Here is a 15,231-nt window from a genome sequence, read left to right on the forward strand (position 1 = left end):
ACAGGTCTAGGTCAATGCATAACATCTGAAGGATACGAATAACACATCCTGAGCATGCAAATATGTAAGTTGTATCTCTTTGGCCTTTTCCATTTATCTACCAGGAATAAACTGAGGTCAATTTCAGATTCCAATTTAAGGACAAAAGGTTAATTTATTAATTCAGGCAGAAAAGGTATTTCAAAAATATAAGATAGAATTTTAAATTGTCTTTTGCTCTAAAAGCAAAAATTTTAAATATTCTAAGTTTATCGAAGCGGTTAAAGTAGTTTCAGATTTTACTTACTGTAGACAGCATGTCGTTAAAAAGACTTCCGTGGAGATTACTACTGCACCACAGTCAAAGACCCTGGAAACAAATTCTTAAAATGCTTTTGAATGATCTTCCTATGTTTGTGCATCTCAGGTCCTTCTTTCAACTTCCTGTAGTCTAGCTAGGGTCTAAGCCCCTCCCCCCACAAAAAATTTAAATAAGTGGTTCGATAGCAATATTAAACTGATCACTATGTGACACAAATGAAAATAACATTTTGAGTAACGTCACAAAGCCTACAGAGCGCTCTACCTAAATACAAGTCTCGATCTTTGTGTGACATACGTGAGTGGGTATCACTGCCCTGCTCTACTGATAATGAAAGAGTAAAAAAATATCATTCCCCTTATTTCCTGAAACGTGCCCCTCTGACAGTCACCTGCCAACACCTAAGAGTCAGATTCCTTGCTCAGCAGCAAGGGATGAGTCACTTACCAACACACAGGATGTTGAAACAGAATCCTTGAGAAGTCGACTTGTTGACCAGCTGGTCGGGGAGACTGTCAAATCCAACATGGCCAGAAAGAGACAAGTTTCGAAGCTCTTCATTCTGGAATTTCAGAAGGGAAACATTTGATAACCCATGACAGTGCCACCTGGGTACCCCTCCCTCTCCCATCCTCTCTTCTTGACATGCATGGAAAAAGGCGACCCCTCTGTGCCCACCCCGTCCCTGGCTTCTACACAACTGAAGCTACCAACTCCAGAGCTACGCTCTTTCCACAAAATCACACTGAGGCCCTAAGTATACCAATCCCCCTCCCAGGCAGCTCAGGTCCGGTGACAGGTGCACTGGTCCAGGGCAAATAAGCTTCTAGCAGTGGCTGATTCAGACATGCATTAAGTGACATTAAAAACTTCAACCATTTTGACAGCTTCAAGCACTCAAGAAAACCCTTCAATTTACTTTCAGCCCAGTGGCAAAAAATAAATGACACTCTTCCAGATACAGGGAGGAGCTCTGAGAAGCTCACAGTGGAGGATGCATACCCGTTACAATTACGGAAATTCTGTAACTACCATGATGAACATATTGAAAATGGCATGGCACAGGACTTGGTTCCTTCTCCATCATCTGGACGGGCTTCTTGGGGCTACTTTGCTCTCCCTCACACAGCTCCTAGCACAGGTTCCGCACTCCCCGCACCTTCTCAAGAGTCTCCTGAAGGAGACTGGGACTAAGGTAGTTATCATACATTTAAAAGCTGGATGATTTATGCTGTTTCATTAGATGGTGCTGACTGCCTCCACAACTTTGAATGCATTCCGTGGGTATTGGAGATCATCTGTGAAACCTTCCTTTCCCAGGAAAGCAGAGGTCAGCTATGGTCTTTCAATTAAACACCACAGTTATGGTATGGGATTCCAGAAACTAGATCTTGAAAGCCTTCCTGAAAATGAGGCTCCTGGTATCTGGCTATGTTGCCAATGAGCTTTATACTCGAGATACTGAATTTTGGGTGAGCAAATGAGCCTCAAACTTCCATTTTTTAATAACGAAGAAAACGCCGTGCACAGGATCATCTGGTCACTATTTTTAAAAAGACTGGTTTTCGTTATCCTCCTATGTGTGTTACACAATGAGGACAGTAGGGTCTTTTAATAATCAAAGACTGAGACTCCATTTCCAAATCCCTAAGTCACTATAGAGGCAGGGAAATGTAACTCCATAAATGTGGTGATTTTAATGGAATGTTTTATGAACAACGTAATACCTGAGGGCCTCGCTAGCTCTACAATTCTGCTTCTGTGAAACAAGACTGGAAGACACAACACTGCCTGAATACCACGGTGGCAGCTGCAGGTTTGAGGTCAATGGGACAGAGAACAGATGTCTAGTCTATGAATAGTCTCCTTGAAACCTGCCAGCAGTGACTATGAGACTCAAGAGTGGGCTCTTATCCTTGAGCAGGATGGACTGGCCGACAGTGCACCAAACAGCTTGGGGAGCAGCCCTGGTAGCCTGGCAAGGCCTCCTGACAGCACCCCGTGGCCCCAGGGCTACCACCTGCCCCTTCCTCTCCAAAGACCTCAAAGGTTCAGACAGCAGGTATTTTTAGGGTGTTTACCACATCTGCCAAGACTGGGGGAGGAAGATTTGAAAGGAGTCTGGGTTATATTTAGAACTCTTTCCATCACAGCTGCACAGGGGCTGCTGTGCAGACAGCGAGGAGAAGCCATCACACCAGCCTCTTTCCTGATGCACCACAGCCTTGAACAGTCAGCGAGCAGCACGAAAAGGGGACGAGGCAAGTTAGAACCATCGTCCCGCCCTCCCTCTCCTCTTTGCCACAATAATTCTTTTAATTTCGGGGGGGGGGGGCGTTGCGGGGAGGAGATGGTTTATTGCTCTGGATTCTGGACTCTTGTTGGGTTTTTAGGTTCAGATATCCACCCGGGAGCCAATCCGGGGAAAGAATCAGAGTTAGTAATTATAGCTCTCATCCCAGAACCCAATGCTCAGCATCTCATATTCTCACCATTTCCAAAACATGAGAAACCACCCACATACCCACCGAGTATTTTTATACCCACTGAAAACCACATACAAAATGAAGGGTTATAAAACAGTTTGGTCTTGAAATTTTTTTTTTAATTTAAATTTATGTCTTCAGAGTCTCTCTCTTCTTTGTCATATAAAATATGTCAATTTTATAATGCCATTTAAAAATTCCATAATCTGAGCCTATTTCTCTGCCCAGCAGTAAAGGAATCCTTTACTGGGCTATTGCCCATTGGTGAGTGATGGGGAAAGGGGAAATAGGAAGTTCCTCCTTTGGTTCATGAACAGGCTTAAAACTGAAAGCACTGCAGGATGTGTGAGGGGAGCTCTATCTCACACACAGCAGCTAAAATGAACTCCTACACCCCGGCACTTCATGGCACCACGCTTATGGCTTCGTGCCTTAGATGTCTCTATCCAAAGAATGTGTGCGGGGCTCTTGAGTCTACAGGCGTGATCTCAGGGAATCTCAGATAGTCTCATGTCTTTACCGCTATCACACACCTAGCAACGACTCTCAGAAGTTTCTAAGTACTGAACTCTGCGTTCCAGTTCTGAATTTCTACCAAAAGGGACAGTTCTCCCGGGTTGTCCTTTCTGTTGTTCTTCAAGAAACTTGAAATCATCTTCTTCTATTGTAAACCCACCCCTACTCCCAGGTTCCCTGTTTCTTAGTGGCATTTATCTGTACCTGAAACCCACCTGCCTGCATCAATTCCAAACTGTTATCAATGCCACACCCTCCTCCTCTTCATGCTAATTCAACAGCCTTCCAACTGTCACCTTGCCTCCATCCCACTCCCTCTAATCTTCCCTCACTCTACCTTGCTGCCAAAGGGATCTTGGTACTCAAAGGCCCTCAATCCAAACTTGGCCTGCCATCTCAGGAGCCTCCATGGGCTAAACACAAATCCCTATTCCCACTCCTCCCAGGGAGCACCTTCCACTGCAGTTAAATGGAATTACAGTTCCTGGGAGAAAACCCCAGGGTTCTCTTCATCAGACTTTACTCATACTATTTCCTCTATCTGGAAGGAACTTACAGCCAGTGTTTACATATCCAAACCTTCCAGATCCCACAGAAATTTTATCTCCAGGCTTGTCTTTACTATGAAATCTCAGGGAGAATTTCAGTAAACATTCCCCCTACCAATAAAAGGAAAATAATAACTGGATAAAAGTAGCTCGAGCTATTTGGTATTCCACCATCATCATCATAACAGCTAACTAACATTTATGGACCAAGGTTCCAGAAAAGCCCTAAACATGAATGAATTTGTTGATCTTAACAATTCTCTGAGGTAGTTACTATTGTTACCTAATCTCAACTGACAGATGAGAAAACAGAGGCCCAGAAGTTTAGTAACTTGCCCAAGGTCTCACAGCCAATAAGGTGAGAAGCTGCAATGTGGACCTAGGAGGTCAGGTGCCAGAGTCCAGAGTCCTCACACTTAGTCACTGTTACCACACGATGACCTAAGTTCCTAGGTAGCCCCAGACAATACAGTAATTGGAGCTGCTATTGAAATCCAATATATTAAACGAGAAAGAAAAAAATGTTCTCTAAAATCATAATTCTTTGGCAACCGTAAGAGGTGGAAGTTGAGAACTGAAATTGGCAAAGCAGCTCTAAGTATATTTTCACTGGTCCTGGCAATGCTGAGACTTTGATTTTTGCATCTCTGGCACATGAAGCCAATAATAAAGGGTTTAGTTTGGACCATTTTTGAGATGTAAGTGCCACCTTGGAGCCTCTAAGTAAGTAACTATAAGACCTTAATCGAGTTAGTCCTCCATTTGCTAATCTATCTAGGGAGGGGTTGTACTTGGATAATTTCTAGGCCCACTCCATCTTGAAATGGGCAATGACTGAATTCTATAGTATAAAATAAAATAACCAGTCTTTAACTTGACAGTCTCATTTTTCTCTTTCCAGATCATCTTGACATGAACACAATTATTTATTTGTTCATTCAAAAAAACCCTCACTGCTCAAAGCGCTAAGGGAGCAAAAATACATTACTTTTGTTATTCATTGATTAAACACTCTTCCTGCCCTTCAGGGGTTTACAATGTAGCAGTAGAGACAGGACACAAGTAAATGTAATACTATTAAGGATAAAAGTGATACATACCATCACTTTAACTGTGGGAATGACAAAGGGGAAACAGGTAGCTTTTGGCTAGGGAAAGTCGGGGGGCATCTTTCAGGAAGGCTGGAGCTCTCCAAATCTACCAGGGAAAAGAAGTCCAGCTTGCAGAAGCCTTCCAGATAAATATTATCTATACACAAAGGGTCACTTTATTATGAATGTGTACTTTGAAGATCATAATCGACAAGTTTTTCAGAAGCTATCTAGCTGACTTCATTGTGGAAATAATTATAAAACAAATTATATAAGAATGTGTGCCAACACCTACATTCTGAGTGCTGCTTTAAAACATGTTCCACAATTCCAAATCTTGCTTAACCACAAGTAGGATGGAAAAAGACTTGGAGTCAGACAGCCATGGGTTTGATTCTCTACTTTTCGTCCTCCATCAGTAAAAATGGAGGACTTGGCAGGGTGGCTGGGAGGAACTAAGGAAATGGTACCTATGGGAGGGCCAGCATTTAATAGGTCCTCAGGAAACCTGGGTTTCCTTTCCCTAAATTAGGTGGGAGGAAGACAGCTGTCATTTTAAAATGAGGAGCCCTCCTATTGCTGCTGAGAGCCCGGGGAGAAACTGGGGATGGGCAAAGCCCGCAGACTAACCAGGGAGGAAGAATCACTCAGGGAGGAACAAAGAGGAAAAAAAGAACATGGAAGAGAGAATGGGGAACTCTAGTGTGAAGAAAATCCACCGTAAATAGGAAGCTCATTTACAAGGCTGAGGGGAAAGCCACAGAATTCCATTCCTGTTTGCAGGCATCCACATCCTCCACGGCTGGAAGCCATTAAGGATTCCTCATCTTCACTCTTCCTTCTATTTTAGTCCAGCCCAGAGCCTCCTGAAATTAACAAACTGGCTGTGCACAGATGGATTCTATTCACCATACTCAAAGTGATAACCCAGTTCTTTCCTTCTAAAACTGAAGGCTTCGGTAAATGTGGTGAGTAGGTAGTCTACAGCTGCTGACCCTTATCAGTCAGGGGGAGCTGGAGAGCACGTTACCGAGGTGATATCTGTTTTCACGTAGGTTGAAAACAATTAGACTTCATTTTTTTACCTTTAAAGACAGACATTACAATTTAAGTTTAGAAAGATTCTGCCTCTTTAAAATTTAAAGTATTATTTTTTAAATTTAACAGGTAACTTCTTTTATGTATTACCAAACTGGAAATTACACTCTTCTCAAAGCCTCATTTTATGGAGAATGAATTACATTGATCCAAGTCACTTAATCTCCGGGCTTATGTTTCCTCATCTGTAAAATGAGATTTAACCAAATGACCTCTAAGCAAAGTCTTTGGTTCTAATGCTAATTCTAAGATTTCTTGCATTTGGAAATCAGAGATGCATAAATCTAAATCTTGTCATGTTGCTTGAGGAAAGCCAACACAGGGCAAAAACTTCTTGGCAGTAAATTTTCTTTTTTTTTTTTGCTGTACGCGGGCCTCTCACTGTTGTGGCCTCTCCCGTTGCGGAGCACAGGCTCAGCAGCCATGGCTCACGGGCCCAGCCGCTCCGCAGCATGTGGGATCTTCCCGGACCAGTGCACGAACCCGCGTTCCCTGCATTGGCAGGCGGACTCTCAACCACTGCGCCACCAGGGAAGCCCTTGGCAGTATATTTTCTATTGTCAGATCCAAGATGGCTCAGTTTTTACATGACCCTTGAAAGGGAGTTCCTGTCATTTACCCCGGTTAACTCCAAACAGAATAGAAATCTGTGTGTGTACCGCCATGTCTTCCACATGAACTTTTCACTTTTGCTTGCTTAACTATGATAATTTGACTTAGTTTCAAAACAAAAGTTACGTACCCACTCCCTACAACTGTCCCGCTTAAAAACTTTTTTCTTCAGCTATATCTGCAGTCTTCAAGAAATTTTTTGAAAAGTGGATTTATAGCCTCAAAACAAAATGTAGAAAATTCTTCTATGTAAGTTAATCATCTCTTCAATAAGAAAAGCAAATTCTTCACGCTTTCGTTCATTCACCAAATATTTATTAAACACCAACACATGCCAGATACTGTGATAAATGCTAAGGAGATGACGGTGAGAAAGCAAAGCATTGCTAACTCATGGAACACATAGTCTAGTGGGACAGACAGATGTTAATCAAGCAATCCAAACGTATAATCACAAGCTATCCAAAGTACAGAATTCGATGCAACCTTATAACTCATGTGATTCTTGCAGTAGATCCACCAGCTTATAGGATATAAAAACATGTATTAGTCTGCAGCATTGTTTGATATTAATTTAGTAGACAGCTCCTATGTACAATTGATGTGCAGGTTTTATGTATTCAGGTGAAAACAAAGAGTCTTTTTGACCAGCATTGCCTGATGGGAGGAGGTAGAAATAAGACTCCAGTCGTAAGAAAATGAATGTCCAATTTAAAATAGAGCTGAGAAGGAACCATGGGGCATATTCCCTTTACTCTCTGTCTTTTCTCATAAAGGAGATGTCCACTTAGAGAAGAGGAGCAGTACATATCCCTTCATCTTAGAGTCTTTTTTTTGAGGCTCTGTTTCAGTAGTACAGATGCCAGCCACCTGGAGACAGGCAAAGAGAAGAACATGCTTCTCCTCACGCAAAATCACTGATTGAGCACCAGCCACTTCTCAGTATTTGGAGAAATCCTGGCCTCACACACTGTCCAAGAAGTAAGCTCTTCCCAAGTGCCCGATCGTTCATTTTTGTAAATACATACACTTACCTAAATACATTCTAGAGAGTATTCAACTGGTTTCATATTCTCTTTTAAAGAAAGAAAAGTTGGTGGGAAGATGGGACACGCCCTTAGTTCTCATGCAAAAAGGAAAACACTGGTATGCAAAGTATCAACCCAAACCGCAACTACTAAGCCTGCACTGGGATGTTTTCAAGGCTAGGCATTGCTAGGGCCACTTCCATAATATAAAACATCTGAAGCATCTCACTACCAATGAGGACTGCGTTCTTTAAGAATGACTTGGACAACATTTGCTACTCTGCTTGTCATCTATACCATGAAATCCCAAGGTCAGAGCCAAGAAAGCCCCCAAGGAAATTGTCTCACACAAGCAGCAGAATAGTAAGAGCCAGGAAGAAGAGAGAACTCTTAGGAGGAAAACCAAATGAGGAAAGAAAGAGCTTGAGTGCAGCCCAGCTGGAAGCTGGGACTGAGGAAAAAAAAGGCACCCAGGGGCCAGTCCCCAAGTCACAGAGCCAGGAATGTCAGCTCTATCAAACCCAGGAGCCACTCTCGAAACACCACCAAATAACCAGGAAAGATCTTGATTAATATTAAGTAACTGCTCCAATAGTAAGTGCCATCTCTAAGCAACTTTCTCCAAAAGACTCCTAGCAGAGGGACAGATTTTGCTTTTCTAGATCCTTGCAAAAATAATATGGTGTAGGGGTTTTCTTTGGGGATGGTAGGATTATAGGGAAATTTTACTTTCTGTTATGTTTCTGTAATATTTGAATTAATTATCAAAAAAAAAACCCCTCACACTTTTATAATAGAAAATGAGATTTTAAAAATCAGGAAATGGATCGTATTCAGATTTTGTACAGTGAGGGAAAGGGGTGCCAGTTATCTGCGTGATATAAAAAGACACAGAAACGGTAAGATAAGTCGTGCTGATATGTTCGGGGGAATTCTTTCATACTTTCATACTACCCGCGGACAATATAATCTAAGAAAACCAAAACTTCAACATTTTTTCTTGTTAAAAGTTGTAGCAAAGGGAGCTCAGCTCGGTGCTCTGTGATGACCTAGATGGGTGGGATTGAGGGGCTGGGGTGGGAGGGAGGGGGTGATATATGTATATATCCCGATTCATGTAGCTGATTCACTTCCTTGTACAGCAGAAACCAACACAACATTGTAAAGCAACTATACTCCAAAAAAAAAAAAAAAAAAGTTGTGTCAGGACCACAGGAAATTTACTCGTGACTTTATATTAAAGGACAGTCTCAACTTGAATTTAAATAAATAAATAAAAATCAGGAAATGTGAATAACAATAATAAAAATCTTTTCAAAGTAGCTAAGCCTGCAATTTTACTGCAGCTAACAGGTGGGTGGTAAGATAAAATATGTGTACTTCTTTCTTTTCTAATAACAGAACGAAGTTACATAGAAAGCGACGAGATTAGTACAGTAGAAGGTACCTGACGCGTGAAGTCAGGAGACACGGGGCAACTCTGCCATTGTTTAGCTGTATGACCTGGTGTAACTCATTTAACTTCTCAGCCTCAGTTTTATCAACTTGTTTTAATTGTACTTGATTTACAATGTTGTGTTAGTTTCAGGTGTACTGCACAGTGATTCAATTATATATATGTATATATATTCTTTTCCGGATTCTTTTCCCTTATAGATTATAAAATATTGTAGTTCCCTGTGCTATACAGGAGGTCCTTGTTGGTTATCTACTTTATATACAGTAGTGTGTATATGTTAATCCCAAACTCCTAATTTGTCCCTCCCCCCCTCCCTTTTGGTCACCATAAATTTGTTTTCTCTGTCTGTGGGTCTATTTCTATTTTGTAAATAAGTTAATTCGTATCTTTTTTTTTGGTTTGGTTTGGTTTGTTTGTTTTAGATTCTACATATAAGCAATATGATATGATATTTGTCTTTCTCTGTCTGGCTTACTTCACTTAAGTATGATAATCTCTAGGTCCATCCATGTTGCTGCAAATGGCATTATTTTGTTCTTTTTTTCATGGCTGAGTAACATTCCATTGTGTGTGTATATATATATATATATATATATATATATATATACCACATCTTCCTTATCCATTCCTCTGTTGATGGACATTTAGGTTGCTTCCATGTTTTGGCTATTGTAAATGGTCCTGCAATGACCATTGGGGTGCATGTATCTTTTCGAATTATGGTTTTCTCCAGACATATGCCCAAGAGTAGAATTGCAGGATCATATGGTAGCTCTATTTTTAGTTTTTTAAGGAACCTCCATACTGTTCTGCATAGTGGCTGTATCAGTCCTGTCAACTTTAAAATAAACTAGCTCACCAAGCTGTTGCAAGAATTAACATAATTCTCTCTCCTCAGCTCTTTTGACACATTTTTGCTTGGATGACCCCATCCCTGCCCATGACAACCCCAAGCTAACAACTCCCTGGTTATAACCAGCTGCCCGCCTCCAGGCTTAGGGGTGCCTGGGCATCCATGGTCCAGGCACCCCTAAGCCACCATCTCCAACAGAACGCACCCTCTCCCCCATTCTCAATTCAAATCTGTCCTTCCTCCGATTTTCTTATGTCAAATGGCAACAATATCTACTTCAAGGTATTAGTGGCCTCTAGAATAACATCAATTCGTATGCATATTGCTAAAAACATGCATAAATTTATAGGCCTCCGCCCTCTTGCAGAAGAAAAAAGTCCACTGGTTAATCATCTTAAACCCTCCGAATTAGATGGTGAAGGTTTCCTGAAGCCTGTCAGTCTCAGGTTAGATTTTTCTCCTCTGTGCCCAGATGTTAATAACCTCCCATCACCCCTTTTCTGGCTGAAACTTGCCCACCCAGCACTCTTAACTGACAAAAGTGCATCCAGTCTACCAGCTGATTTCTATTTCTGAGCCTGGAAATCCACGACTTGAATGTCCCTCTTTTCCTAACACCACCCCTATTTTACACCTCAACCAAATTTGTATCCCGTGTGAGGTTTCACAGAAATCGTTATCTTCCAACCTCATCTTTCTCGGAGAAGGAGACAGGTCCAGCGGCTGATGGGTCTTCCCCACGCGCAGGGCCACCTGGAGAGACAGAGCTGCGGCACCCAGCGCCCTGGCGCCTGGTCCACCCCCGCCCTCCATTACGCCTGGGCCAGCTGCAAGGTGAAAATTCACACTGTTGCCGAGTGAAGCCTGACACCAAAGGGCTGAGGACACAGTCCTGCCTCTGCTCCTCCACCGGCCTTTCTGTCTTCTCTACAGCCTCCCCTCACAGAAAACAGTCACTGCCCACACGTCCTCCAAGATCTTGCTGCTTTGCTGCTTTGTCTGGGATTAGAGTCTCACCTTTGTCCGGTTAGATATCAGATCTCTCACAATTAGGAAATACACTGTTTAAAAGCAGTCCTCAGAAACGGGTATCTGAAGTGAACAAAATCCCAGCTGCTGCCCACAACCCTGGATCCTGGGGAGGTGGGGGAAGGATAGGCAGGATGGGGGGAGGTATTGGCTTATTAGTAAAACAGTCTTGCAGCCAATAACTACTAAGTGTGACAATCCCAAAACTGTAAAAAGTGGCAGCACTTTTTCTTCTTACAGACAGAATGCTTTTTTGCTAGAAGTCCATGTAAATTCTCAAAGGCTAAATCTAACTGGATGCCAAGAATTAATAACAACAACAGCAAAAGACATTTTCTTACATTTCCAAAGATCAATCTTTCTAGTGGAGTCAAAGTGACTAATGCCTGTGAGAGCCTAATGTTACAAAGTGCTGATCAACAGAAAGTCTCATGTTTGGGAATAACAAGGCCCACATGTGCATGCCAGGGGCTCTCACAAATTCTGCAGGCTCAGAGGAAGACGGGTGGGAGGGGGAGGGGGATTGACAGATAGGCAAGAAGTATTTAGAAAGGCACATTCCGATTAGAAACACATGCTACAGCTGTTCTCTCACACCACTCAACATCACCAAGACAGAGAGAAGCCCTTCACTCAGCAAACTCCAAGGAAAGCTAATGAAAAAACCACGGAGGAGTCACTAATCATTTCAAGACCCTCAGCTTTCCAGTGGGACCCCAAATAACCCAGTGCCATCTCCAACATATCACCTATCTTGCAGGGGAGAAGACCACCCAAATCCTCACAGCTGTGTGGCTCCTTTTTGTGCCTTCTGCCCTGCCTTTACAGTACAGATCTTTCAGACAAGCTTTCTCAAAACAGTGGTGAATAGGAGGTCAAAGATAATTAAGGGGCCCATATCAGCTGGAAGCTTTGTTCTCAACTTTTTATGTACGGTTCTCCTCCTGATATTCACACATCAATTCCTCAGTGCTTCCTATCTGAGAAATATTGTGTCTCAGTTCATGAACCTCTGTTCACTGAAAGCATTCATCAGCAAAAAGTGAAATATGGATGGGACACTTCCTTCCTTTGCCACCATTTCTATCACCGGATATAAATTAGCCACTTCCGTTTTGAAAGATATTATTTATTTCTGTCCCTTTCTGAAGATGGAAGGGACTTTCAGTTACTGTAATGACCACATAATGGCAAGTCTCTGAGAAAGAAGAAAAAAATCCAAACCAGCTCTGTGGCACTCATAGACAAAAGCACCAGGGATTTCTCCTCCCAAAGCATCTTCAGTTGCTCAGCCCGGCTGATTTAGAACATCTATGAGTGCAGGAATTCATTTCTAGCACCTGAAAACTGAGGGGCTATAACAACAATGACCAAAGACATGGTAAATACGTCCTTAGGAAATAAACATACAAATTAACATTTGATATCACTCTGCAAATATTACTAAACAATCCTGGCCAAAATTCTCAAGCCTTCCAAAAATAAAATAGCACTGCATCTTAACCTCAGCCCTGGATGAAAAGCGATCAGGATGGAATAGAGGTTGTCTGCATACACTTGGGGTATGTCTTAGTTTCTTATTGCCATGCAACAAATTACCAAAAAACTTGGTGGCTGGAAACACCTATTCATTAGCTCTCGGTTCTGTAACTCAGAACTCTGGGTATGGCATAGCTGGGTTCTCTGCCCACGATATCACTGAAATCAAGGCACTGGCCAGGCTGAGAAGCTCTGGAGGAAATTCCACTTCCGATCTCATTCAGGTCAGCAGAATTCATTCCTTGCAGCTGTAGGAGTGAGAGCCTCCTCTCCTTGCTGACTGTCAGCCAGAGGCTGTGCTCAGCTCCAAAACGTCACCCACAGTTACTAGCCATATGGCCAACCTATCTCCAAAGGCAGCAACAGAAAATCCCTTCTGTCCCTCTCATATTTCAAATCACCTTCTTGAGAAAGAGTCCAGTCCCTTTTCAGGGACTGATTGGATCAGATGTCCCCAGGATAATCTTCATATCGTAGAGGAAACTGTGCCATAACATAACCTCGTCAAAGGGGTGACTAACCCGTCATACTCACAAGTTCAGAGGGTTATACGGGGCATGCACACTAGAGGCTGGGATCGTGGGGCCACCTTAGAATTCTGCCAACCACATGTGCATTATAATATTCCTATGTTCTCCCAGGCAACTTTAGGATAGAATAAAATAATGAATATTAGAGTTTCCCTAACTAAAAGCAAAACACAACTAAGTCTCTGGGGGCGGGGGAGGGGAGGGGGGGGAGACAGAAATTAGTAAACCATAGTAAACTAGATCTCCATCAGGTTACCAAGGCATTTCCACCCTCTCTTAACCAAAAGTGATAAGGGGGCTAATGACAAACTAGCTGGAGTGTCACTTTGCCTTTGGAGGAAGTCTTCCAACAATGAAGTAAACCTTGCATTTAGGTGGCTGCTACGTAAGAATTCTAGGAGATGCAGAAGCTTTTTAAGGAACTTAAGCATTATTAGGGAGAAAAGTCATTGAGACAAAACAGAAGATGACTGCAAACTGTTTGATGATGAAATATAGTACAAAGTTTATCAGTGTGAGACAATGGAGAGCAACACGGACCATGGCAAAAAACTAAGACTTTCTCTGAGGGGGTCAGACCTCATCTAGCTCATGATAAGGGGAAATCAATTTGGATAGCTACGGAGAAGGAATGGAGATGGGAGGAGAGAAAGAAGTAGAGTCTGTTAGGGGAGGCAACAGGAAAGGAAAGAGGTCCAAAAGGGCATGGAAATCAATGAACTGGAAAAACCAAAGAATAATTCAGCCTAGAGGATATAAGACTTTAAATAAAACTGGTTCACATTTCAGTTTACTGGAAATATCCCTTAAAGTGAAGCATTACAAAGACACATATAAGCGACACATAACTAAACACATACCCAGGATCTGTCACTGGGTGTCCCAGTGTTGAGGGAGGGAGGAAGTCAAGGAACAATCACTGGGCGGTCACATCATGAAAGATTTTTCTGTTTCCTACCACCCAGTGCACTTAGGAACAGATCTTCCCACCAGAGCAGCAGCCCAAGGGATCTTGGGTATAGAACTGCCTTCTAGCCCATGTTTTAACCTAGATTACCAGCCTAGGCAACCATCCAAATGGTAAGCTATTTGATGCAAACGTCCTTCAGAGCATTTAAAACAAAAAAAAAAAAAAACAGGGCTTCCCTAGTGGCGCAGTGGTTGAGAGTCCGCCTGCCGATGCAGGGGACACGGGTTCGTGCCCTGGTCCGGGAAGATCCCAAATGCCGCGGAGCGGCTGGGCCCATGAGCCATGGCCGCTGAGCCTGCGCGTCCGGAGCCTGTGCTCCGCAACAGGAGAGGCCACAACAGTGAGAGGCCCGCATACCGCAAAAAAAAAAAAAAAAAAAAATGGAGCCAGTTAACCCCTAAAAATATAAATACTCCAGCAGAACAGACAACTTTCTGCCTTCTAGTAGCACATCATAGAAGTGTCCATCTAGCTCTAAGAAAAAGTTGGTGTAGGGGTTTTCTCACACATATTGCTGTACTTAGGAAAGCAGACCCAAGAGGCTACGTTACAATTTTCTGCTACTCTCAAAAGTCTCCTGTTGTTGGATGATTTTAGATGCTGGCTTTCTTGTCTTGATCAGCCAATGCAAAACAAACCTTCTCACATGCTGTCACAAAAGAATGTTCCCACAGTCCCCTCCGCCCCCTCTATTGCCTCTTAAAGAGGCATTTTCATTATAATTATCATCATGTTATTTCTAAACAATCAAGTAAGACCCAAGTCAGATACTAGGAAATCTTGGCTACACACAACAATCTGTTACAAAATCCCATCAGCTTTCAAAACTAGATGACAGAATATATGCAACAGCAGAGGTTACACTTTCATGCATCTTGTTCCCACAAAGCACAAAGGAGTCGGGTTGGCAGCCCAGACTTCTCACTGAGATGGAGTCCAGCCCCAGCTCTGTGCTCCTAGATTAATAGATTAAGAGTTGCGGGATATGTGAATGGGAATATGTTTCTGACAGTCTTTGATAGCACGATTACAGGAAAGCATTAAACTGAAATCGAAACGAAAGATTATAGCTTGGCAAGAGATCCTCGCTATAATTCATACATTCTGTAGGAAGGAGAAACTAAGAAAGTTAAATGAGACCCAGGGTGAAAGAAAGAACAGAATTAGCAAA

General features: G+C 42.5%; 1 protein-coding gene across 4 annotated transcripts in view; it reads right to left on the bottom strand.

Moving 5' to 3' along the window:
* Positions 1–15,231, bottom strand: part of SEPTIN11 (septin 11) — a 90,177-nt gene that overhangs the window by 46,165 nt on the left and 28,781 nt on the right. For 2 of the 4 annotated variants that reach the window (XM_065877654.1, XM_065877653.1), the window contains exon 2: positions 749–863. In XM_065877654.1, the coding sequence (XP_065733726.1) occupies positions 749–863 (115 nt within the window). Of the gene's footprint in view, positions 1–748; positions 864–15,231 lie in introns of those variants that run through there. The other 2 variants (XM_065877657.1, XM_065877655.1) reach the window with 1 other exon arrangement.

Source organism: Phocoena phocoena, chromosome 5, assembly GCF_963924675.1.
Source record: "Phocoena phocoena chromosome 5, mPhoPho1.1, whole genome shotgun sequence".
Classification (NCBI taxonomy): domain Eukaryota; kingdom Metazoa; phylum Chordata; class Mammalia; order Artiodactyla; family Phocoenidae; genus Phocoena; species Phocoena phocoena.